General features: G+C 47.8%; 2 protein-coding genes across 5 annotated transcripts in view; one reads left to right on the plus strand and one right to left on the minus strand.

Moving 5' to 3' along the window:
* VPS45 (vacuolar protein sorting 45 homolog) overlaps window positions 1-23,587 on the minus strand; it is a 67,750-nt gene extending 44,163 nt beyond the window's left edge. The window contains exons 1-5 of one of the 3 annotated variants that reach the window (XM_083591240.1): window positions 23,272-23,587; window positions 22,220-22,313; window positions 21,160-21,345; window positions 18,505-18,602; window positions 6-140 (exon numbers count right to left, since the gene is read on the minus strand). In XM_083591240.1, coding sequence (XP_083447366.1) covers window positions 6-140; window positions 18,505-18,594 — 225 coding nt within the window. In that variant the 5' untranslated portion in view covers window positions 18,595-18,602; window positions 21,160-21,345; window positions 22,220-22,313; window positions 23,272-23,587. Of the gene's footprint in view, window positions 1-5; window positions 141-1,928; window positions 2,200-18,504; window positions 18,603-21,159; window positions 21,346-22,219; window positions 22,314-23,271 lie in introns of those variants that run through there. The other 2 variants (XM_083591241.1, XM_083591239.1) reach the window with 2 other exon arrangements.
* Window positions 19,959-26,344, plus strand: part of OTUD7B (OTU deubiquitinase 7B) — a 50,610-nt gene continuing 44,224 nt past the window's right edge. Inside the window, exon 1 of one of the 2 annotated variants that reach the window (XM_083591052.1) lies at window positions 19,959-20,066. The gene's annotated coding sequence lies outside the window, so the exon portion shown is untranslated. Of the gene's footprint in view, window positions 20,067-23,406; window positions 23,545-26,344 lie in introns of those variants that run through there. The other variant, XM_083591051.1, reaches the window with a different exon arrangement.

Below are 26,344 nucleotides of genomic sequence, written 5' to 3' on the forward strand. Positions count from 1 at the left end.
CTCACCTTGGTGGGTCTCAAGAAGCAGATGGCCTTCAGGTGCTTCATGTTCTCCCGATTCGCTGAATCGATGCGCTCAAAGAGGTACACCTCCTTCTGCAGGATCTCCGACTGCGTGTACACCATGCTCACGATACTGGTCTGCCAGAAGGGTGGATAAAAATCAATGATTTATAAAAAATAATAATTAAAAAATCAGATTTTTTAAATTTAAATTGGATTTTTAAATTGGATTTTTTTTTTCAATTCCTTATGGATTATTTCCCAATACTGAACAGTCTTTACCTGCTGGTCAAAGAACAGCAAGGAGGGAGCCAGTCTGGCTTCTCCAGGGAGGGAGCACCAAAGTTGTCTGGGGGGAGCCACCACCGAGAAGGCCCTCTCCCTTGTCCCCACCAAGTGGGTCTGGGAGGGTGGCGGGATTGAAGGAGCGTCTCCACCCCCATCATTCTGCCCGGACACTGAGGTCCAGCGCTGAGGGCCTTCTGGCGGTTCCCTCCCTGCGAGAAACCAAGTTACAGGGAACCAGGCAGAGGGCCTTCTCGGTGGTGGCACCCGCCCTGTGGAACGCCCTCCCACCAGATGTCAAGGAAATAAACAACTATCTGACTTTTAGAAGACATCTGAAGGCAGCCCTGTTTAGGGAAGTTTTTAATATTTGACGAATTATTCATTTTAATATTTTGTTGGAAGCTGCCCAGAGTGGCTGCGGAAACCCAGCCAGATGGGTGGGGTAAAATAATAAATTATTATTATTATTATTATTATTATTATTATTATTAAGAGAAGGTCTTCCACTGAAGGACTCTGATGTTGCAGGACTCGAACTCCCACCGTGTCAGGCTTGCTTGGAGTTGGAGTCCAGCACCATCTAGGGGGCCATGGAGACACAAAGGAGGGGGTGCGGTCCGTTAGAGCAGGGAATCTTCAAATCACAAAACTGTGGAGTTACAAGGTACCCCCCCCCCAACAAAGGTCATCAAGTCCAACGCCCTGCATTCAGGAGAAAGAAAGATCCCCCACACATTGTGCCCAATTGAAATGAGGAAACACAACAGGTCAGTGCTGGAAATCAGCTATATAATAATAATAATTTATTATTTATACCCCACCCATCTGGTTGGGTTTCCCCAGCCACCCTGGGCGGCTTCCAACCAAATATTAAAAACAATACAGCGTCAGACATTAAAAACTAAACAGTTCAGTTGTCTTTTAAAAGTAAAATAGTTGTTTATCTCTTTGACATCTGGTGGGAGGGCGTTCCACAGGGCGGGTGCCACTACCGAGAAGGCCCTCTGCCTGGTTCCCTGTAGCTTTGCTTCTCGCAATGAGGGAACCGCCAGAAGGCCCTCGGAGCTGGACCTCAGCGTCCAGGCAGAATGGTGGGGATGGAGATGCTCCTTCAGGTATACAGGACCGAGGCCGTTTACTATAAGTGTGATGTTGCAAGCCTGCAGACATCACTTTTAGCAAAGCCCCAACCAACAGCTGCAACACAGAATCACGGGAGAACTTTGCCACCTCACTGCCTGTCACCCTGAATTCCATCTAGATGGTCCCGGGTTCGAATTCCGGTGGCATCTCCTCCCTGAGTCTCTGGCCAGTCATTACTGAGCCCCCATGAGCCAATGATCTCAGTACAAAACACCTTCACCTGCTCACCTGTTCAAATCAGTCCATTTAGAACCCCCATGAGGACTGGAATCTTGATTTCAGTTTTAGGGGACGGGCTGGATCTGAGTGCCAGAGAGCCCCTGTTTGGCATGTAAAATATCCCCGGTTCAATCCTTGAAGGCCTGGGAATTACCCCTGCCCTGAAACCCCTGGAGAGCTGCTGCTGCTGCCAGCCCGTGCTGGCAACACTGGCCTGGATGGAGCAAGGGTACCTGGCGGGTTCCTGCGTTCCTCCCTCCCCCTTTCCGAGCTCACCGTCTCTTTGTCCATCAGAAGCACCTTCATGCCTGTCCCGCTTTCCTCGATCATCTTGGCGATGTACTGCTTGACTGCAAAGACCACGTTCATTTTCCCTCCCGGTGCAAACCCCTTAATTTTTTGCAAAGAAATGCAACTAAACAGGATCCCCCTTTTTTTTCCTTCCTTGCACCAAGCCTGGAAGAGCTACCCAATTTCTCTTCCTCTCTCTCTCTTGGCTCTTGCAACCCTGGGAGCTGTAGTTCTCCAGCTGACTCGGTTGCAGCTGCAAGCAGAGGGAGACTACATCTCCCAGAAGCCTCCGCGCCGCCTCCGCCTCCCGGGCTGAAATTGCAAGGCTGGGTTTGCAAAGGAGCAAATCTCATTCGGTGATTCCGCAGCGCGCCGACAGGGGGCGCTTTCAGACCGGAGGAGTCGCTGAGCGAGTTTGCGTTTCTTTCTTGGGAGTATTGATGCTTTTGAATTATGGTGCTGGAGGAGACTCTTGAGAGTCCCATGGACTGCAAGAAGATTAAACCTATCCATTCTTAAGGAAATCAGCCCTGAGTGCTCACTGGAAGGACAGATCCTGAAGCTGAGGCTCCAAGACTTTGGCCACCTCATGAGAAAAGAAGACTCCCTGGAAAAGACCCTGATGTTGGGAAAGATGGAGGGCACAAGGAGAAGGGGACAACAGAGGACGAGATGGTTGGACAGTGTTCTCGAAGCTACCAGCATGAGTTTGACCAAACTGCGTGATGCAGTGGAAGACAGGAGTGCCTGGCGTGCTCTGGTCCATGGGGTCACGAAGAGGCGGACACGACTAAACGACTAAACAACAACAAAGTGTTTCAAAGGACTGTGTTTGGGTGAGATATGGTGGGGTGAGCTCCCATTGCTGGGTCCCACCTCCTGCCAACCTAGCAGTTCGAAAGCACGTCAAAATGCCAGTAGAGAAATAGGTACCGCTCCGGCGGGAAGGTAAACGGCGTTTCCGTGCGCTGCTCTGATTTGCCAGAAGCGGTTTAGTCCTGCTGGCCACATGACCCGGAAGCTGTACGCCGGTTCCCTCGGCCAGTAAAGCGAGATGAGCGCGCAACCCCAGAGTCAGTCACGACTGGACCTAATGGTCAGGGGTCCCTTTACCTTTATGCTATGCTCAGCAATGCATCTGAATGCCGCTTGCTGCAAACACCAGGAGAGGAGGCTTGGGTCTTGGGTTCAGATCCTGACCATGGGCTTCCCATGGGGGATTTGGTTGACCACTGTGAGAACAGGATGCGGGGACTAGATGAGCCCACTTTGAGTCTGATCCTTACCTCCTTATGCACGGAAATTAAGTATTTTTCTTCGTTGGGGAGGGAAACCCTATTGAACAGGGAGAGACCAGGGCCGGATTTAGGTTTGATGAGGCCCTAGGCTACTGGAGGTAAATGGGGCCCTTTATATGTCCAGCTGTCATTTGTCAACAACAAATTGTCCTGTTTTTTGTGCTGAATATATGCTATATGGCAATTTATGGATCTAATAGGTATCTCAAGACATTTGCACATGTTGCCATGCATCCAGTCCATGCAGAATGTGTTGTTGTTGTTTAGTCGTGTCTGACTCTTCGTGACCCCCTGGACCAGAGCACGCCAGGCACTCCTGTCTTCCACTGCCTCCCGCAGTTTTGTCAAACTCATGCTGGTAGCTTCGAGAACACTGTCCCACCACCTCGTCCTCTGTCGTCCCCTTCTCCTTGTGCCCTCCATCTTTCCCAACATCAGGGTCTTTTCCAGGGAGTCTTCTCTTCTCATGAGGTGGCCAGAGTATTGGAGCCTCAGCTTCTGGATCTGTCCTTCCAGTGAGCACTCAGGGCTGGTTTCCTTCAGAATGGATAGGTTGGATCTTCTTGCAGTCCATGGGACTCTCAAGAGGTACTCATCTTAGAACCACTGAAATCAATGGCCACGACGGGCAACTTAGGTCCATTAATTTCAACGGGTATACGCCGAGTAGAACTTAGTTTGCTGCGAGCTGAACAGTTTCATCCTGGCGTAAAAAAACTCAGCTATAGACAGGCAGAGATTGTGCATTGTTTAAGATCGGGAGGACGGCAAACTTTTAAACCCGTGAGCTAACATTGTCCTTCTAGTCCCCCCCCCCCCCAAGATGTCTGAAGATGCAGACAGACGTCCCCATCGGATTAAACGCCACCTTGGTCAGATCCCAAAAATAAGCGAGTGACGTCATTGGGGCACGACGGGGCATCTTGCTCCTTCTGCGGCACGGTTTGTGTCTCCGGGGCTCAACCACACGCCTCATTCTTGTGACCCCACAGAAATAAACAGTGGCTGAGAGCAGACAGGGGTCTTTCTCCCCCCCCAAACCCCCCTGCTTGGTGGGTGGCAAGTTGCTCGGCTCGTATCCTGCCTTCGAGAAACTGCCTTCTTGCTAGAGTCCTAATCTCCTAACATTTTGGGATTAGGTGCTATTCCTGGCACGGCGGGACTGAATTAAAAGAAAGAAAGAAAGGCGGCTTGTGCGCAATAAACCCAAGCCACCTTCACTTCCCCACTGCTATTTATAGGTTTGCGTGGTTTCATGGATAAATCCTGCCCTCCTGTGCCACTGGAGCAACTCTTGTTTATCTTGCGATGGGCAAACTGTACACAGTACAGTAGTTCCTTCCTGGGTCCTGCTGGGTTTTTTTACACAGCCGTCATTTTTGTTTCCCCCCCAAGCTGCCACGATGGAACTCACTGCTGCAGGAGGCCCTGCCGGCCAGCAAGCTTGGACGGCGTCAGAAAGAGAACTGGACAAATACAGTGGTACCTCAGGTTACATACGCTTCAGGTTACAGACTCCGCTAACCCAGAAATAGTGCTTCAGGTTAAGAACTTTGCTTCAGGATGAGAACAGAAATCGGGCTCCGGCGGCGCGGCAGCAGCAGGAGGCCCCATTAGCTAAAGTGATGCTTCAGGTTAAGAACAGTTTCAGGTTAAGTACGGACCTCCGGAACGAATTAAGTACTTAACCTGAGGTACCAGGTCAAAGCAATAAACAACTATTTTACTTTTAAAAGACAACTGAAGGCATCCCTTTTTAGGGAAATTTTTAATGTCTGATGCTGTACTGTTTTTAATATTCAGTTGGAAGCCGCCCAGAGTGGCTGGGGAAACCCAGCCAGATGGGCGGGGTATAAAAAATATTATTATTATTATTATTATTATTATTATTATTATTATTATTATACCACTATATCTAAGACATCCTGAAAAGCTCCTCCTTCCTCCTTCTGGCTTTTTTTTTAAAATAATAATATTTATTAAAGTTTCAAAAAAGATTACAAAAATAAGAAAAAGAAAGAAAAAAGAAACAAAAGATACAAAATACAGAAAAATAAAAACAATTAAAAACAAATCAATCTTTCCATGTCTTGTCTTTCATTTACTTGTTTCCCTGACCTCCTCACACCTCCCTTTTTTGTATTCCAGTTCAGTTAGTTAATTCAGAAAATCCTTTCCCTCTTTGTTTTTATCTTAATCCTTTATCTTAATATATTATAACTTTACATTCTCACCTGTTAACAATCCATTTTTACATACTCCTTTGTAACATTACTGCTAAGACCACTTAGCTTCATTCCAACATCATTCTAACATTCATTAATTTTGCAGTATTTCTGTAAATAGTCTTTAAATTTCTTCCAATCTTCTTCCACCGACTCTTCTCCCTGGTCTCGGATTCTGCCAGTCATTTCCGCCAATTCCATATAGTCCATCACCTTCATCTGCCATTCTTCCAGGGTGGGTAGATCTTGTGTCTTCCAATACTTTGCAATAAGTATTCTTGCTGCTGTTGTAGCATACATAAAGAAAGTTCTATCCTTCTTTGGCACCAATTGGCCGACCATGCCCAGGAGAAAGGCCTCTGGTTTCTTCAGAAAGGTATATTTAAATACCTTTTTCATTTCATTATAGATCATCTCCCAGAAAGCCTTAATCCTTGGGCACGTCCACCAAAGGTGAAAAAATGTACCTTCAGTTTCTTTACATTTCCAACATTTATTATCGGGCAAATGGTAGATTTTTGCAAGCTTGACTGGTGTCATGTACCACCTGTATATCATTTTCATAATATTCTCTCTTAAGGCATTACATGCCGTGAACTTCATACCTGTGGTCCATAACTGTTCCCAGTCAGCCATCATAATATTATGTCCAACATCTTGTGCCCATTTAATCATAGCAGATTTAACCGTTTCATCCTGAGTGTTCCATTTCAACAGCAAGTTATACATCCTTGACAGAGTCTTAGTTTTGGAATCTAACAGTTCTGTTTCCAATTTTGATTTTTCCACCTGGAAGCCAATTTTCTTGTCCAAATTGTATGCCTCCATTATTTGATAGTAATGGAGCCAATCTCGCACTTTGTTTTTTAGTTTTTCAAAGCTCTGCAATTTCAATTTATCTCCCTCTTGTTCCAAAATTTCCCAATATTTCGGCCATTTGGCCTCCATATTGAGCTTTTTCTGAGCCTTCGCTTCCATCGGTGACAACCACCTTGGGGTTTTATTTTCAAGTACCGGTATGTCCTTATATCTTGTCCAGACATTAAACAATGCTTTCCTGACAATATGGTTTTTAAATGCTTTATGTGCTTTGACCTTATCATACCACAGATATGCATGCCACCCAAATACATTGTTGAAACCTTCTAAGTCCAAAATGTCTGTGTTTTCGAGAAGCAGCCATTCTCTCAGCCAGCAAAATGCGGCTGATTCATAATAAAGTTTAAGGTCTGGCAGGGCAAATGCACCTCTTTCTTTTGCATCCGTTAGTATTTTAAATTTTATTCTAGGCTTCTTCTGGCTTTTTTATGTCACCTCTAAATTTTTCGCATTATCTTTGTCCATTTTGTATATTGTTCTTCTTCCATCTTTGTCCATACGGTGCCTGTATAGAAATAAATCTTTCTGTACATACAAATCTTGTTGTCTGTCTATATTTATTTATGAATACTGTTAATTACCTCGATTGCATTTTATGTTTTAATTCATATTGTCATTAATGTCCAATAAAATTTCTTTTTATTTTCCCATTATGAGGTTTATTTCCATTCTACTGATTTCACTATTTCACCTTATCCTATATATGACATGTGGGACGCGGGTGGTGCTGTGGGTTAAACCACAGAGCCTAGGGCTTGCTGATCAAAAGGTCTGCGGTTCGAATCCCCGCGACAGGGTGAGCTCCCGTTGCTCGGTCCCTGCTCCTGCCAACCTAGCAGTTCGAAAGCACGTCAATGTGCAAGTAGATAAATAGGTACCGCTCCGGCGGGAAGGTAAACGGCGTTTCCGTGCGCTGCTCTGGTTCGCCAGAAGTGGCTTAGTCATGCTGGCCACATGACCCGGAAGCTGTATGACAGCTCCCTCGGCCAGTAAAGCGAGATGAGTGCCGCAACCCCAGAGTCGGCCACGACTGGACCTAATGGTCAGGGGTCCCTATACCTTTATATATGACATATTTCCCCCCCCCCATCTGGATAGCTCAGTGGGTTAGAGCATATGCTGGTAACGCCAAGGTTGACGGTTTGATCTCTGTATGGAATGGCTGCGATATATCCCTGAATTTGCAGAGGGTTGGACTAGATGACCCTCAGGGTGCCCCAATTCTGTGATCCTATGAAATTCATGGAGGGTAAAGGCTATTGATCACTCCCTGCCACAATGGCTATGCTCTGCCTCCACAGTCAGAGGCAGCGATGCCCCTGGATCCCAGTTGCTGGGAACTGCAGGAAAGGAGAGGGATCTTGTGTTCGAATCCTGCTTGCGGGTTTCCCACAGGCATATGGTTGGCCGCTGTGAGAACATGGTGCTTGACTAGAGGGGCTGCTGGCCTGATCCAGCAGGACTCTTCTTTTGTTGTTTAGTCATGTCCGACTCTTCGTGACCCCCTGGACCAGAGCATGCCAGGCACTCCTGTCTTCCACTTCCTCCCGCAGTTTGGTCAAACTCATGTTGGTAGCTTCGAGAACACTATCCAACCATCTCGTCCTCTGTCGTCCCCTTCTCCTTGTGCCCTCCATCTTTCCCAACATCAGGGTCTTTTCCAGGGAGTCTTCTCTTCTCATGAGGTGGCCAAAGTATTGGAGCCTCAGCTTCAGGATCTGTCCTTCCAGTGAGCACTCAGGGCTGATTTCCTTCAGAATGGAGAGGTTTGATCTTCTTGCAGTCCATGGGACTCTCAAGAGTCTCCTCCAGCACCAGAATTCAAAAGCATCCATTCTTCGGCGATCAGCCTTCTTTATGGTCCAGCTCTCAATTCCATACATCACTACTGGGAAAACCATAGCTTTAACTATACGGACCTTTGTTGGCAAGGTGATGTCTCTGCTTTTTAAGATGCTGTCTAGGTTTGTCATTGCTCCCAAGAAGCAGGCGTCTTCTAATTTCGTGACTGCTGTCTCTTCTTACATACTTCTAAAAATATCACATTCGTTCCCCCCAGGTGTGAGAGTTTTAGTACAGTAAATCAGCTTCAAATTGCCGCATGAATCTTGCTCTGCTAGATTCAACCGCAGCATAATGGCAAACGGCTGCTAGGAAAAAGTGTCTCCCTGAGACCATATATTTGAAAACCCTGTCGCTAACAATGCTATAAAGGAAACATTTACAGGGAAACAAGGCAGCAATTAAAACGACGAGCCCTTTCCGGATACGATTAAAGCGTTTTAAATCACACTAGGCTCCCTGGGGGGGAAAAGCCCGACAAAATGCAATTATGGACCAGATTAACACACTGCTTATAAAGCAGTGGACACCAGCTTGTTGCCTTTCAGCGATTCACTTGTGCATTGGGCTCAGAAGCAAACCTTAGGGAGGCTGGGAAAATGTGGTTCCTTTGGGACTTTTTGTGTAAAAAGGGAAATGAATTAATCTGAGACATTTGGATTGGAAGATTGGGAAAGCATTTCCTAGCAGAAAATAGATCAGCTGGATGTCATTCTAGAGAGAATATTTTCAATAATTTCTTTTATGCAACTGACAGGACAGTCCTTTTTATTTTTCCCACTCCCTCTTCTCTTCTCTCCTTTTCCTCCGGTTTCCGTTTCTTCAGCATTCTCCGGAAGCTGTATAATGTATAATTGTGCCTTTATAATAAATAATAATAATTTTTTATTTATACTCCGCCTTTCCCGGTTCAAAAACTGGGCTCAGGGCAGCTAACAACAAATGTAAAACACTTTAAAACACTTAATTATAGAAGCAGCATAAAATACAGTATAAAAACATGAATAACAATAAAAATCAAAAATCAATTAGATAATCCCCAGGGAATGCTTTGTGAGAGGCATTCGGCAATCCCCAAGATTATTCGAGGGAAAGCCATGTGCTTTAAATGCGATGTTAAAATGTGCAGTGCGGATGTGACGTATGGATTTACCCAAACGATGGATGCCCTAGATATTGTAAAATTGCGTAATGGTGTACATGGGTTGCCCGGGGGCTGAAAAGGTGCTTGGAGGCGATAATGGGCTGGACGAGAGACTCATTCAAGGAGAAGAGGGCTATTGATGGCTACTAAACAACTGGAGGCAGCAAAGCTTCTGAATATCAGTGGGGCAAACTTCAGGAGGAGAGAGGGCTTCTTCCCGCGCTTGAATCCACAGGAATCTGGTTGGCCACTGTGGGAACAGGATGCTGGACTAGATCAGGGGTCAGCAAACTTTTTCAGCAGGGGGCCGGTCCACTGTCCCTCAGACCTTGTGGGGGCCGGACTATATTTTGAAGAAGAAAAAAAGAACAAATTCCTATGCCCCAGAGATGCATTTTAAATAAAGGCACATATTCTGCTCATGTAAAAACACCAGGCAGGCCCCACAAATAACCCAGAGATGCATTTTAAAGAAAAGGACACATTCTACTCATGTAAAAACATGCTGATTCCCGGACCGTCCACGGGCTGGATTGGGAAGGCGATTTGGCCGGATCAGGCCCCCGGGCCTTAGTTTGCCTACTCATGGGCTAGAAGCGGTTCTCAACCTGTGGGTCCCCAGATGTTGTTGGACTACAACTCCCATCATCCCTGAGCTCTGGCCTTGCTAGCTAGGGGTGATGGGAGTTGCAGTCCAACATCTGGGGACCCACAGGTTGAGAAACATAGCTGTCAGCTTTCAGATTTGAAAATAAGGGATCAGCAGCCTCGAAAACAAGGGATCGGCAGCCTCACCTGTCCCGGGGACTGTCTACGGGATATCTAACAATCCGGGATAGCAGTGGGAAACGGTGCTGGAATAAGGGAATTTCCCGCAAGAAAAGGGAAGGTTGACAGCTATGGTTGAGAAAGGCTGGGCTAAGATGGGCTTCCTTTGGTCTCGGCCAGCAACGCCTGATGTTCTTAAGTGTCCGGCTCAGTATAAAGCAGTTTCCGCTCATTCCTGCGGCCGCAACCAGGAGCCTCAGGCTAGGAATTCTGGCTTTGGCTGCAAAAAATGAAGCACAGAGGCTTCTCTGCAAATCAGCGCTGGTGTGAATATCTCTCCCCTCCCCAAATTCGGTCTTATGAAAGGCCATCCCACTCCAAGCCCCACTGCTGTCCAATTCCACAAGCAGCTGGGACAAGATCAGCACCGGCCCCCACGAAAGGCCTCGCTTCCCCCCCCCCTCCTTGAGCATCTTTGCGTATCGGGCGGCCATCTGTTCGCGTGTGTTTATCCCCTTTCACTTATCCTCTTTATCGCACTCCTTCCCTTGTGGTGACTTGTGGCCACCGCCGAACTCATGTGATCTCCCCATCAGTCACTGGCTGTCTCGATTCCGGGCTGGGATCATAATCTCCCTTTGTTGAGCTGACACAGAGCATCGGGGGGCAAAACTGTAGCATCCTCTTGCCGTGAGACAGTAAATATCCCTACAAAGCCACCTGCCTTTGGGCCTGAGGAGGAATTGAGCTCACCCTCCCTGACGTTACGAAGCTGCTTTCTCCCAGACAGACCCAGATGTACCTTGAGATGCTGCCAAGGGCAGAATCTGGACCTTCTGCATGCAAAGCAGGTGCTCTCCTGCTAGCCCTCACGGTTCTAAATCCCTCGGGTACAAACACAAGGGTCATTTTCCGCAATAAAATTCAACAGGTTTTTAAGCTTGGAGACTGGAGTGGGACGCAGGTGGCGCTGTGGGTTAAACCACAGAGCCTAGGACTTGCTGATCAGAAGGTTGGCGGTTCAAATCCCCGCAACGTTGTGAGTTCCCGTTGTTCGGTCCCCGCTCCTGTCAACCTAGCAGTTCGAAAGCACGTCAAAATGCAAGTAGATAAATAGGTACCGCTCCAGCGGGAAGGTAAACAGCGTTTCTGTGTGCTGCTCTGGTTTGCCAGAAACGGCTTAGTCCTGCTGGCCACATGACCCGGAAGCTGTACGCCAGCTCCCTCGGCCAATAAAGCGAGATGAGCGCCGCAACCCCAGAGTCGGTCACGACTGGACCTAATGATCAGGGGTCTTAAAAAAAAGGGGGGGAGACTGGAAGACAGCTATGGCCTGATGCATGACCTCTTTATATAATAATAATAATAATAATAATAATAATAATAATAATAATAATAATACCCCGCCCATCTGGCTGGGTTTCCACAGCCACTCTGGGCGGCTTCCAACCGAATATTAAAAACAATACAGCGTCAGACATTAAAAACTTCCCTAGACAGGGCCGCCTTCAGTTGTCTTTTAAAAGTAAAACAGTTGCTTATTGCCTTGACATCTGGTGGGAGGGTGTTCCACAGGGCAGGCGCCACCACCGAGAAGGCCCTCTGCCTGGTTCCCTGTAACTTGGCTTCTTGCAGTGAGGGAACCGCCAGAAGGCCCTCGGCACTGGACCTCAGTGTCCAGGCTGAGTGATGGGGGTGGAGACGCTCCTTCAGGTATACAGGAACGAGGCTGTTTAGGGCTTGAAAGGTCAGCACCAACACTTTGAATTGTGCTCAGAAACGAAAAGCATGTGAGGCTCTGATGACCGGCCCCAAATCACCCCGGGAACTTGATGGGTAAACTGCTTTGTGAGCAGAGAAGGCCCCTTCATCTCCGGTATCTCCAGAAATATCCCCCAATTCTGAAAACCCGGAGAAGCACTGCCAGTCAGTGCAGACAATGCTGGGTAGGCAAACCTCAAATGGCCTGCTTTGGTATAATGCAGTTTCCTATGTTCCCGCTTTAGTGATGTATGGAAGTGAGAGCTGGACCATAAAGAAGGCTGATTGCTGAAGAATTAATGCTTTTGAATTCTGGTGCTGGAGGAGACTCTGGAGAGTCCCATGGACTGCAAGAAGATCTAACCTCTCCATTCTGAAGGAAATCAGCCCTGAGTGCTCACTGGAAGGACAGATCCTGAAGCTGAGGCTCCAAGACTTTGGCCACCTCATGAGAAGAGAAGACTCCCGGGAAAAGACCCTGATGTTGGAAAAGATGGAGGGCGCAAGGAGAAGGGGACAACAGAGGACGAGATGATTGGACGGTGTTCTTGAAGCTACAAACATGAATCTGACCAAACTGCGGGAGGCAGTGGAAGACAGAGGTGCCTGGCATGCTCTGGTCCAGGGGGTCACGAAGAGTCGGACACGAATAAATGACTAAACAACAACAACAAATGTTCCTGCTTAAATCTACTCTTTATGCAACACCATGAGGACTGGAATCTTGCCCATCCTTTTAGGGAAAGGGTTTGTCGCTCAGGGCGGAACATCCCCTGATGGGTCTGGGAATGTCACCTGCCTGCAGGTCTGGATTTGGGTTTGATGAGGCCCCAGGCTACTGAAGGTAATGGGGCCCTTTATATGTCCAGCTGTCCTTTATCACAACAAATTGTCGCTGTTTGTTGTGTTGAATATATGCTATATGGTCATTTATGGACCTCATAGGTATCTAAAGCAATTTGCACATCACAAAATGTGTATTTTATCAAAGTAATTGATATAGAAAGGAGCAAAGCAGTGATATTTTAGGGAGCAGGCTAGCAGGCGGGGCCCATGACTTACAGCATAGGAGCCTACACAACACAAAACACTGTTGCTGTATGTAGGCTTTATTTTATTTGTTTTTTATCTTATATTTTGCAAATGTACATCCAGTTTTTTTCTTTAATTTTTTGGGGGGGCCTCCAAGAGAGTGGGTCCCTAAGCTATAGCTTGTCTAGCTTATATGTAAATCCGGCACTGCCTTCCTGAAACCTTGGGGAAGAAGAGGGTGGAAGAAACTTCAATGGCTGGATGGTTGTCATTACACGTGGCCGTCACTCACAGAGAGGGGGGACAGCGCACTGCAACATTTCGCTAGACAGCTGAATCTGCTTTTGTCCCAGCCGAGGTGCGTAGCTTTGTCCAAAATGCCTCTCTGACCGTTTAAGCGTGAAAGGACTTATTACGTTTGTATGAAAGGCTCCCCCACCACCCGTCAGTGTGTGTGGAATCAGTTGACTGATCAAGTTATGCTGTATTTGGATGTTTTCAGTTAAAAAAAATATGAACAATTTAAATGCACTTTAGAATACACAAGTGCTTCCCCAAAATGGGCAGCCCTGCCCCCTTGGGGGTGGGATTACCTAGGTGGGCACTAAGGACCAAGGGAACAGCAAGAGATGATAATGTTTTTTTTTTTTTTTAAATAATATTTATTAAAATTTTTCAAAAATACAAAAAATATCACTTTACGGGACTCCCCCCTTCCCCCACCCCTACCATATTCCCCTTTCATATTGTTGGTCAAACAAGTTCCCCATCCAAATTGAAACTTAATTTGTAAAAAAAAGAAAAAAACCCAGTGTTCTTTCCCCAAGACCCACCCCATGTCATTCCACAATTTCCATTTTTTAATAAAAGAAGCACCCCAGATAATAGAAACAGAAAAGGTAGAAAATAAAAAAAAAAAAAATATAATGAATAATAGACCAATTCAGCAAAAAATAACCAAGTTGACAAGCCTTTGGAGTTTTAGTTCTCCCCCCCCTGTCCCCGGTTTAATTTCCCCCTGACCATCAACCCCTGGTGTCTGCCTGGAATTCTTAAGGCCATAAATCACAACTTTTCCCCAACTCCTTGCTGGCTTTTTCTTTTTAAAATTAAAAATAAATTTTTTTGAAAATCAAAATTATTATTATTATCATTATTTTTCAAAACTTTAACTTCAGTCTTTAATAAAACTGTAATAGAACTCCCTCCATTGTTCTTTCCAGGTTGTAGTCTGATTTCCCTTTGTTCCGCTGCTAAAACGTTGTAGTTCGAAAGTTTGGTAAGTCTGCAGGGATGGTTGTTATTCAGGGGCAAAACCTTACGTTCAGTCCCTTCCTTTCTTCAATAGAAAAATCTATTGTCTCCTTTAAAAAAAACAAAAAAGAAAACACCCTGAAGACGAAATGTTATTTCCGTTTTGCAGCTTTCCCAGAAGATAACCAGTCCTGTAAAGTTCCATTGGTGTTTTTCCACTTTCCCGATCCTTGTAATGTCCCGAAGCTCCTCAAGGGGGATTGTTGTAACTTTGTTTCCTCTAATCCAAAAGTCAATTTGTTATCCATATTCGCCATTTTGTATCCAAATTTTAACAAGTTGTAGCAAATTGTATCAAATTTAACCAGCCAAGTTCTCATAATAAAATCCACTCCGCTTTTCGACTTTGACAGCTATTTTGACAGCTGTCAAAATCTCCGACTCCTTTCACCAGGCTCTCTCTTCAGTCGCCCCGGTTCCCAGGGGGGGGGGTTGCGTTTCCCTTCTCCAGTTCCTCCTCCAGCACAGTTCTTGTAGTTCCCCATCGTGAAATTTTGGATTTTTATCAGCAATGCAAGCCTTTTTGGGTCTTGGTTTCCCTGTCCTTGTTTTAGAAAGTTTACAATAGGGAGGGGACTGACTTCCTTTTTGGATCCCCCCCGCTCGTATCCAATTCGAAAAAAAAAATTTTTTTTTCCTCCTTTTGAACCCGATTTCCAAATTTACTCACGGGTTGTTGTTGAAAAGTCCGAATTTTCAATGGAAGAAGTCAGCGCTCTCCGCCGGATGGCATGCGGCTTCGCTCAGCAGGGGAAGCAGAAAACTCAAGGCACCACGCTTCTCCCCGGCACCCGATCCGTAGCCTTTAAAAAGGCTCCTTCACGAGTCGGGAGGGCGCTAACGGTGCAAGCCGAGTCTCCATGTCCACGGCCTCCGTGGCCGTGGTTTCTAAGGGTCCCCGCATCGCCGGTGCGGTAGAACCCAGCCCCTGCCGAGCAGACTCCCTCCGGAGCTCGGAGGGAGTCCGCCATTCGGCGATGGCGCCAACCCGGAAGTCCAAGAGATGATAATGTTGCTGCTGCTGTTATTTTCAGGTAGGTGGCCATGTTGGTCTGACGCAGTCAAAATAAAATAATTTCTTTTTGTCCAGTAGCACCTTAGAGACCAAGCTTTTGTGTGCATGCACACTTCTTCAGATACCTTCAGATATTCTTCAGGTATTTGAAGAAGTGTGCATGCACACTAAAGATTATACCCAGAACAAACTTAGTTGGTCTCTAAGGCATTAGTATTATTATTATTAGATTTATTAGATTTATATACCATCCTTCAAATGATCACAGGGCGGTTCACAAGATGAAATACAAGATAAAAGCACAAATAAATAGTTAAAGCAGATTTCATACTCCTGCTAAGTGACTTTGGACCAGGCATTGATGTAGGAGTGTGCAGAAACTAGCCTAGTCGTCTTGCTAAATGACCCTCAGACTTTGAAAAAGCTGGTATCACTTGATCAAGTTCATCCGTTTTGCTGAATTGATAGTTTTAATTGGATCTGGAATAATTGTGCAATTAATGGTTACTGTTTGGAATTCTTAGTGCGCCATGAAAACTGTTTTTCTGAGTAACTGCTTTTTATAGGATAGGATAGGATAGGATAGGATGCCCTGGGGGTGAGTTTAGGGGACCAAGGGGACGGTGGACAAAAAAGTTTGGGATCCACTGCTTGAGATGCTTTTGCTCAATACTTGGAAAAGCGTATTGTCAACGTACCTGCTCTCCCCCCTCCAGCCCAAACAGAATGCAAACAGCTCTGTTTCCTATTGATTTGTATAAAACAGCAGACTAGCCTTGCAAACAAGACTTCCTCTCACCCCACCCGAATTGCACAAACATTGCAGCAGAGTGGAGAAACGCCCCCCCCCCCCGCCACGGCGTTTAATATTTTGTATAAAAAGCCAAGGAAACAAAACTCAAGCCCGTCTCATCGGGGGACCGGACTCGCGAAGCACAGAGCTCTCTTTCATTGCTGGACTTTTCTGTGTGCCCAGAAATGATAAACAATCCTTTTGTCTGGGACATAAACAACGGCTGGGGGAGAACAAAGCCGGTGATTCACTTTGCGGGTCAGCTGAGGCGCCCATGTGACCGCTCCCACCCTAGCTTCCTGCTCCCACTGAAGTGAGGCTGATGCCGACCGAAGCAGAGAGGTCCCTTCGGAGAGCGAGGGTTCGCTCTGAAGGCTCTCTGGGGATCAGGACGGATTGGTCAGTGCCAGGAACGTCCTGGATACGGGGAAGCAATGGGCCTTCCCATCACCCCTGGAGAAGTGCAACCAGAACACCTTACATGTCCATGATGCATTGATTAATTGCAATTATTTTTAAATGGGGTAGGGCTGTCAGGTTACAGCATCCTGGAGGGGAAGGCTATGTAGGTGGAGACTGCAGGAAGGGAGAGACTACTCTTGCACTCAGGTACTTCTTGGGGTACCAACTGGGCGGCCGCTGTGAGAACAGGATGCGGGACTACCGTATTTTTCGCTCCATAGGGCGCACTGGACCATAGGGTGCACCTAGTTTTTAGGGGGGGGGGGAATAAAGAAAAAAATTAGGCTGGCCCATGAGCTGACCACGTTGTTCCAAACCAACACAGGACCAGGTGCTCGAAAACAACACGGCCCTTACCTGGCCAAGAAAGTCGAAATAGCCTATAAACTTGAAAACGAAAGCTATACCCGTGCAGTGGAACGTACAACTTTAAGACGATCACTTTATAAAATAGATATTGTAAACAGTGGCCAGTGGTTATGTCTCCCTTCACAATGCACCTTGGCCAACTAACATGTGTAAACGCATCGTTTGGCGGTGATACCAAACATGCTGGATTATTTGCAGACCAATGCTCCACATGCCCTAAAGCAGGATAAAATATACAGCTTACACTGGGCATGTGTCTCTTCCAGCGTTCTTGTTTCGTCTGTATATTTCTTTGAAATAACCCACCGCGTCTTCTGCTGCGGGTCTTTGAATGCCACAAAAACAGAAACCCGAACGTGATGGGCGATTCCGTCACAGATGTCATGGGAGGCTTCAGGCGTGCAGAGAATCCAGAGCATTCCTGGCTTTTATCATCTAATCCCCGCGGCTGGAGGACCAGCCAGCAGAATGGCCTCGTCTGCCCGGGGTGTATTGATTTCTCCCCCTGCTGCTGACTTTCTATAATGGCTCAGAGGAGGCCCTCTGAGGCTAGCCAGGATTTATCACTCTGGCGCTGAGCAGGAAAGGGAGAGATCGCTTGCTCCCAGGGGGAGCGGGCAGGCCTGCTGAAAGCACCAGCCCCCAAAACACTTCCACCTTCCTCTACGCTTTCCCTACGACTCCTCAAGACGACCTGCTTATTGAGCATTCATTCTTACTTGTTTGCACAAAGCTTACGCAGTGGTTAGACCGTGTCTGGTCTTTGTTTTTTCCCCAGTTCGGCTTGCAGGATGTTCCCATTAGTCATTCATCCTACACTTTCATTCTGCTCCACTTTCCTAACCCCAGAAAGTCTGGCTTTCTTTTTTTTAAAGTGCATCTGTTTGCAATATGGCAGAAGTGGGCATCCTTAGGCCCTGGAGCTGGATGTGGCCTTCCAGGTTTCTCTCGGGACTCCTCCCAGCTACCCCCCTTTCCCCAGCCCCACCTGCCCGGTTTTTCACCCTCCTTGAGCATTTCTGTCTGGCTGAATTGTTTCACCGAACTCTGATGTTGCCCCTTTGCTTGCCTGGGTGGGGGATAGAGAGGGGTGTTCGAGCGTAGAGACTAGCTCACTGCAAAAAGGTAAAATTAGAATCCGTTGCTCCACCAACTTTTTGCCTCTGGCTCCACTCACTGCTGGGAATGTGTTACACTAAGGTGATAGAGTGCTTTTATCTGCTTCAATTACACAAACCTACATTCCCAGAGGGACGCGGGTGGCGCTGTGGGTTAAACCACAGAGCCTAGGACTTGCTGATCAGAAGGTCGGCGGTTTGAATCCCCACGGCGGGGTGAGCTCCCGTTGCTCGGTCCCTGCTCCTGCCAACCTAGGAGTTCGAAAGCACATCAAAGTGCAAGTAGATAAATAGGTACTGCTCCGGCGGGAAGGTAAATGGCGTTTCCGTGCACTGCTCTGGTTTGCCAGAAGCGGCTTAGTCATGCTGGCCACAAGACCCGGAAGCTGTCTGTGGACAAATGCTGGCTCCCTCGGCCTATAGAGCGAGATGAGAGCGCAACCCCAGAGTCGGTCACGAGTGGACCTAATGGTCAGGGGTCCCTTTACCTTTACCTTACATTTCCAGAACATGCTTGAATCTCTCCTGCAAACATCCTGACCTCCTGGAGGAGACCCAAAAACACTTGACCTTCTGCAGCGGCTCGCCAAGTGTTTTTCGGCAAAAGGGTTGCCGCCGCATGAAATGTCATCGCTGGTCCTGTTGGGAGAATCAACACAGAAGATGCAGGACTCGGGAACAGAGAAAAGAGCTCATCAGGCTAGCCCATGAGGGCAAATGGGGCACTGTCCCATTGTGAGGAGGGAGCCGGCAATAAATCACACAGTGCAAGTTGGAGTTGCAAAACCACAATCTGCACGGGAATGTAGGGCCTAATGCGCACAGCAACTCATCTCCAGGAAGGCTTACCCCCTGAAGGAGTTGCTGAGACCGAAGATCCCCACAGCTAAGTCCCCTCCTCTCCAGGGTTTTTTTAAAAGCAATCTGAGACTGTGCCTGCATGCTGCCAACCTCTCCTCTGCCTTTTTCACGCCTCTTCTGGTTCTGGGAGACAAACAGGGAGGGGAACTTGTGGCAGCAGGAGGGGGAGACATTGCCTGACAGTGAAGGTGGAGCATAGTCATTGCGGCTGGCAGCCACTTTTGCAGTTGGTGTAGCATAGTGTCTAAGAAGAGTAAGCTGAGAACCAGGAAGCTATGGGTTCAAATCTCACCAAGCAACTCTTGTTTGAGAGCCAGTGGTTAGAGAGTTGGACCTAGGAGATCAAGGTTCGAATGCCCCCCTCTCAGCCACTGGGTGTGACCTTGAGCCAACCATTGCCTCTCAACCCAACCTACCTCACAGGGTTGTTGTGGGGATTAAACGAGGATGGGGAGAACCATGCATGTATGCTACCTTGAGCTCCTTGGGGGAAAAGGTGGGATAGGAATGCAATAAAGAAATAAGATATAGGATTGCTTTTCTGGGTATCTGGGGCACCGACGAAACTACGCAGAGGCTAACATGAGCCTTCAAGAGCCCCCAAGAATAAAAACAAATCTGAGCAAACCCTGCAGGGCTTCAAACCAGAGGCTGGAGGAGCAATCTCAAATTCCAGCACGGCTGGCTCCAGGCCCCGCGACTTTCCTTTAAGAAGCTTCATCCATCCTCCTTGCCTTTGGAAAAGATAACGCAAGCGCCACAAGCTGACCCCTGTGCATAGTCCGCATGCTTTGCCTGTCAACGCTCCTGGCAGCCCACGACCAGGAGAATGCAAAGCACCCGTCCGCCCTTGGACCGTACGGGACGCGCCGTCCCGCTCCTTACAGGGGGCCCAAGTGCCAGAGGGCTGCCCACAGGCCCATTGTTCCCTGGAGCCCGGAGCTTCAGCTGTTGTTGGCAGCGACAAGTATCTGATGATTTCACAGCAGCAGAGGCAAATTCCCTTGGTCAATAAGACTAGCGAGCCTTTCAAGACAGAGCGAGGGGGTAATAAAACCAGAGGCCGCTGCCTCTGCAGCGTTCCATCGCAATCCTGACGATCCGTCAAAGGGATTCTCTAGAAAGTGGCCAAGTTTATTCTTTATAGGGAACAGTGAGACGGCAACCCAAAACTCCCCAGCCCTGGAAATCTCTCTCTGGAGAGCCACCAAAGTCTGGGCCTGTTCATTTTCTGGAAGTGAAGTAAGTGGGGGGTTTCCTATTTCATGATGTTTTGCATTCCTTGGCAAGATTCAAGTTGCACATGTATGTTGATAACCTGCATTTCTTTCCTAGTGAGAGTATTATTTGCATATTGTTACCTAGCTCCTAGCTCCAGAAATTTGCAAGTCCCTTTTTTATGTCTCTCTATGGCTGTAAGGTACCCAAGTTTTCAGTCATTATCTGGTGTTAAATAAGCCCTGGAATAGGTCAATATGGGCAGTACTTTAAAGTCCTCCTAGACAGTGAGATTTGGCTAGAAGGGGCTCTTTTAAATTTAGTGTTTAACGTATGAATTGAATGTAAAGCTGGGGAAAAGAAAAGCCCCAAGTCATAAAAAGAAGCTTGAAAAATACTTTATGGGGTGTTGGGTGAGAGGCTTGCTACCAAAAGGTAAGCAAGATATTGCTAAAAATATCAAGAAGTCCACACTGACAATTTTTGTCATGTCAACTCAAGGAGATAGTTCCGCACTAAGTACCCTAAAGTCACAGGATATTAAATTTAGCTTTGAGATAGACTCCACCTAACATTCTTGGGCATGATGCTTTCAGGATAAAGGCTGACCAAGACACCAAGGGCTTGTTAGGTTTATTGAAGAAGAAAACCATTTAACATTTTTTTAATTGCTATTCTTATTTTTAATCTGTTATTTATTGCATAAGCGAACTCAAGCTGGCCCCTCCTCCCCATTTTATTCTAACAACTCTGTGAGGAACGCTAGGCTGAGAGGCTGTGACTGGCCCAAGGTCACCCAGTCACCTTCATGGGCGAGTGGAGATTTGAACCTGGGTCTCCCAGGACCTAGTCCAACACTCTAACCACTATGCCACATTAGTGGTGTAACACCAGCATTAGCCAGTTTGCAACCTAGCCCCCTGATGATAATGGAGGTGTAGTCTGCATTGCTGGGTTTGGAATTTGCACCACTAGGTCCAGTCTATACCCTCACATTCCATACACTGTAGCTGTACCGCTATGGCGATAACATGAAAAAGAGAAACTGCATGCATTACTTTGCTGTTCACAGCAAAATTAGTCTTGCAGCGCTTCAAAGACTAGGGTCCAAGCTTACCTGTGAGTAGGCCTCACCTTGAACTTAAAGCGCCACCTCTTTATCTTTTTGGCACCAACTGAAGATCTCCCTTTTCCAGCCAGCCTTTTAAGCAGAGATATTTCCCAGTCTTGCATCTGTACTGGAATTGTTTTAAAAGATGCTTTCGGATGTTTGTATCACCTGTCTGCCTGCTGCCCTGGGTTCCTTGGGAAGAGGGGGATATGTGTTGTTGTTGTTGATGATGATGATGATCAAACTGGCATAGGATTGCACTGCAACAAATTTATGGTATAAGGCTGCTTTCGTTAATCAGAAGGTTGGCAAAATCCCTCCACCAGGGATGGGGAACACCTTGTGGCCCCTCCAGATGTTGTTGGACTCTCAATTTCATTGTCATTCCTGTCCACTGTTCATACTGACTGGATCTGCTGGAAGGTGGGAGTTCAGCAGCAGAAATAGTGGCAAGGAAACGCAAAATTCAGAGTGAATGGTCATTGCGCCAATTAATGGGTAGGCAAACTAAGGCCCGGGGGCCAGATCCAGCCCAATCACCTTCTAAATCTGGCCTCAGACGGTCCGGGAATCAGCATGTTTTTACATGAGTAGAATGTGTTCTTTTATTTAAAATGCATCTCTGGGTTATTTGTGGGGCCTGCCTGGTGTTTTTACATGAGTAGAATGTGTCCTTTTATTTAAAATGCACCTCTGGGTTATTTGTGGAGCATAGGAATTTGTTCATTCCCCCCCCCCAAATATAGTCCAGCCCCCAACAAGGTCTGAGGGACAGTGGACCAGCCCCCTGCTGAAAAATTTGCTGCCCCCTGGGCTAATTTCTCAACCTGGTGCCCCGTGTACTTTGTTGGGACTCCCACCAGCCCAGCCAGGATTGCCAGGGTTCAGTCAGTGGTGATGAGAGTTAAGAGTCCAACAACATCTGGAGGGCACCAGGTTGGGGAAGGCTTTGACTGACATGTCATGGGTTGTCAGGTTCTTTTGCATTTTATTAACTGTTCTCTCACTCTCTCTACACCCACGCTTCTACAATACACAGCTGCCCACGCAGGTTAACATTCCCTACCTCTGACGGAACAGATGCCATTCCACGGAATCTGATGTCCGTCAACGACATTGCGTGGGTCTAAGATGCCACAAGGCTCTTCTTTGATTTTGCACTGGAAGTATAATGAAAATACTAAAGAAATATGTTATTTACATTATGCCATTTATTTATTTATTATATAATGTATTATTTTCACAGCCAAACCCTCAACTATAGAACATATATACATATATATATGTATATATATAAAAATCTGTGTATAAGACTAGGTTTCCCACCCCTAAAAAATAATGTCAAAAATTAGGGGACGTCTTATACATGGATAAATCTCCCCACATTTTCTTAAATCTGAGTCCCCCGAAACAGGGGGCATCTTATACATGGGAAAGTCATATAGATGGAAAAATACGGGGTGTGTATGTGTATATGTATGTGTGTATGTGTATAATATAAATAAATGTAAACACTTATTTATTGTTGACATTTCAGAGCCAACCAAGACCTCAAAAATATAATAATTTTATTAGGCGCTTTTCATGGCAAAGCCCTCAATAATTTGGCATTTTTTAAAGGGATAAGCCCTCATAGAACAGTAGTAATATCTGTGAAACGTCAGGTTTTTTTAATCAGTCTCTTTCTGGTCAAGCCATCACAGAAAAAGGATAATAATGCATTTTTTTAAGCCGCAGGAGGGGGAAAGTGACGAGGCCGAGGCGACTCCCTCCTATCCCTCCCCCGCCCCTCCGCGTGGGCGTGGCCGAGGGGGACACGTGAACATCTCCCCTCGGTGGGCGTGGCCGCCTTCCCAGCCCAGTCCGCCCATTGGCTCACCCTAACAACGGCGAACGGCTGAGGGCGGGGGAGCGAAAGGGAAAGGAAGCCGCCGTCGTCCCCGCTTTAAACGCCTCCGGGCGGAAAACGCAGCCTACGCGCTCGGGTTCCGGGGCGAAGGCGGGGGGCGCGCGAGCGGCGGGACGCTCCGGAGTGGCGCACACGCGCAGAAAGCGACTGAGAGAGAAGCGACTGAGGGAAAGAAAGAGAGAGAGAGAAAGGCACATATCTCCACACACCCGCCTGACTTTTTTAATTTTGTAACTGAATTTCGCAGCGTTTAATCCCCCCCGCCCGCGCTTTCTTCCGTCTCCGGCGGCTGAGGAGACCCGTGAGGGGACCGTAGGGCGGCCTGGGCTGAGTCTCCGCCCTTCGTCCTCCCTCGGCCGGTTAGGGGGGGGGACGAGGTCCCCTCAAAAGAAGACTTTCCACACCTTTCCCCTCAGAGCCGGCGGCGGCCCTGCGAGAGGAGCTCGGGATGGCGGCGGCGGCGGCGGCGGACGACGACAAGGGTAAGCGGCGCTCGCCTCAGACTGAGGGCGGCCGAGGGGAGACGAGCGCCCTCCCTCTTCCCCTCAGAACTTTCTCGCGCGCTCTGGCCACGCCCCTTCCGAACGGCCCCCACCCCCCGCGAACGCTCCAAACGGCGGTCCCCTCCCCCTTCCCCCCCCTCTCAATATCACGCCACACCTGGCGCCCCTCCCCTTCGGAACGCCCGAGGGAACGGTCGCTCTCGCCACGCCCACCACCCGCCCCTCCCTCGGGATCGCTCGCGGCCACGCCCCCTCGTAGAACGGTTTCGTTGCTCCTCCCTTTTTTCCGGAGTTGACAACCCCGGGATCTTTCTCTTGGCCCCTCCCCTTTAAAACGGAAGGGCGGGGTTCTATCTTGCTCCGCCCACTCTCTTGATCCCCCTACCTCTCTACCTGTTCCATCTTCCTAAAGCAATGGTGTCCAAACTTTTTTCAAAGAGGGCCGGATTTGATGAAGTCAAGGGCCGTGAGGGCCGACCAAAGTTGTTAACTTTTTTTAAGGATTGAAGTTGTTGAGGTGTTTTTTTTTTTAGGATTTTACCCCAGGAAATAAACTGCCAAAGGGGCCGGATTAGGCCCCCAAACTGGTTTTGGTCATGCCTGCCCTAAAGTAATCCGGGCGTTGTTACTTTTATTGTTAATTCTCAGCCTCTGTGGCACCTCCCATTTGCTCTGGCTCCGCCCTCAATCTCCCCTAGCCCCTCCCCTTTAGAACCTTCAGGCTTCCTTAACCCCGCCCCAACTTCATAAAGCCCTGCCTTCCTGTGTGATCTTGTTCCGCCCCCATATGAGCTACCCTAAAGCATCATCCTCTTGCCCTCATCCTCATCCCCATTCCTCCCAGAGCTCCTGAGCCTCCTGCTTTCCCCCAATCCTCTCTCCCAGCAGTGCTCTCCATTCCCCTTCTTGTGCCTCTCATTACTCACTCTTCTCTCTCCTCCTTCCACCTTAGAAGCCCCCACCCCAAACTCATGGTTTCTTACCTTGAAGAACCACCCAGCCTTGCTGACCCCGCAGCCTTCAAGGTCTGCGTACGCCATGTGGCCTTTTCTCAAAACTTTCCTGCATGGTTTTTATCTTAGTCACTTTCATTGATTTCTACCATTATCTATCGCTTAATGACAATGGTCTCCAGTGGTTGTCAATAAAAATGGGTTAAAATAATGAAATGAGAGCTCAGTTTAAATGTTTGCTGGAAGAAGACAAAGTTTGGAAGTTCAGCAGGGAAGGGGGCCTGTCTGACCTCAACTGGAAGGGAGTTCCATAAAATTGGTTCTTGAAATTCTCTCCCTCCCCAGATCCTTCCTCTTCCCCCTCCTGCTGGCTTAAACCCTGCAGCCTTGATTCTCTGCCCCTCTTTGGGATCCTTCCGGGTACCCCTGCCCCCACCCCGCCCCCCACTTTCCCACCATCCTTCTGCCTTGCAGCTTTGCCTCTCTTCTGGACACATCCTTGTTTTTGCCTGTTTTGTCACCACTTCGGTCGCAAGTCTCCTTTGTTTTCACTCTTACTGGAGAAGCCGGTGTTGTGGTAACCTCTAAACACTTGTCCTCAACCCCCTGGGGCGCTTCTTAACTTCCCTTGTTCATAAAGGCTTGGCTTGGCGCCTCGAGCTTTGATGCAAGATTTAATTTGTGCCTTTAATTGGAGGCACTGAAAACTTTCCCTTTCAGACCGGCCCACGGTGATGATGAGAAGGGAGGCTGCGACGGAGAGGTGGCTCCCCGTTCCCCTCTTTCAGGATTGCATTTTAGCCGAGGTCGGGGATGAGAGAGTGTTCGTGGGCGGGTGGGTTTTCTGCTCCTGGTTCAGCGACACCTTTTTCCCGACGGTGTGCGATAAAAGATATAAAAAAAGCCATTGCAATTGTTCTCGTGATGCCGGACTAGCGCTAAGTTAATATTTATCAAGCTGCTCTGTAACTGTAAGCGCCGGGAATGCGCATCAGATGTTTTTGTGATCCCGGGCCAGACCTGTTGACTTGGAAATTGCAGCGCAAACAGAAATGTTAGCAGTTGCTAATGACAGAGGGCCTGTGTCATACCCTCATATTTGTAATTGATAGGGGTAGCCGGAGCCCACATTAAGGCATTCCTGGCCTGGTGTCTTTGCTCCTCTGCACTAACTCGCCACTGGTGTGCTTTGTACATTATTAGCAAGTGCTGTCTATGTTATCTGGTGCCTGGAATGCCGGGTTTTGGATAGCGGAGAGCAGCCTGATCAAATCGCCCCGCCCCCGAGCTACAGAAAGCCTGGGGGAAGTCCCATCTCTGAGCTCGGAGGAGGGACGTGTATTTTAAGGACCACAACTTGATAGTAGAGCATCGGCTTTGCATGCAGAATGCTGCAGGTTAAACATAAGAACAGCCTGCTGGATCAGGCCAAAGGGGGCCCATCTAGTCCAGCATCATGTTCTCACAGGGGCCACCAGATGCCTGTGCAAAATACCCAAAGTCAGGACTGAGCCCAAGAGGCCTCTCCTCTCTGGCGGCTTCCAGCAATTGGTATTCAGAAGTACTGCTTTCTCCACCTACGGAGGCAGAGCAAAGTCACAGTGTGGGTAGTAGCCATTGATGACTCTGTCCTCCGCCAATTTGTCCGTACAAGTTAGTGGCCATCACTGCCTCCTGTGGGAGCAATTCTGTAGTTTAAAACTGCTGCATGAAGGAGGACTTCCTTCTATCCGTCCTGATTCTTCTAGCATTCAATCCTGGGCATCACCAGGTAGGGCTTGGTGAGAGGCCTCATTTGGTGAGAGAACCTACACTGGCTCCCAGTA

This window comes from Podarcis filfolensis (genome assembly GCF_964270895.1).
Source record: "Podarcis filfolensis genome assembly, chromosome: 16".
Lineage (NCBI taxonomy): Eukaryota > Metazoa > Chordata > Lepidosauria > Squamata > Lacertidae > Podarcis > Podarcis filfolensis.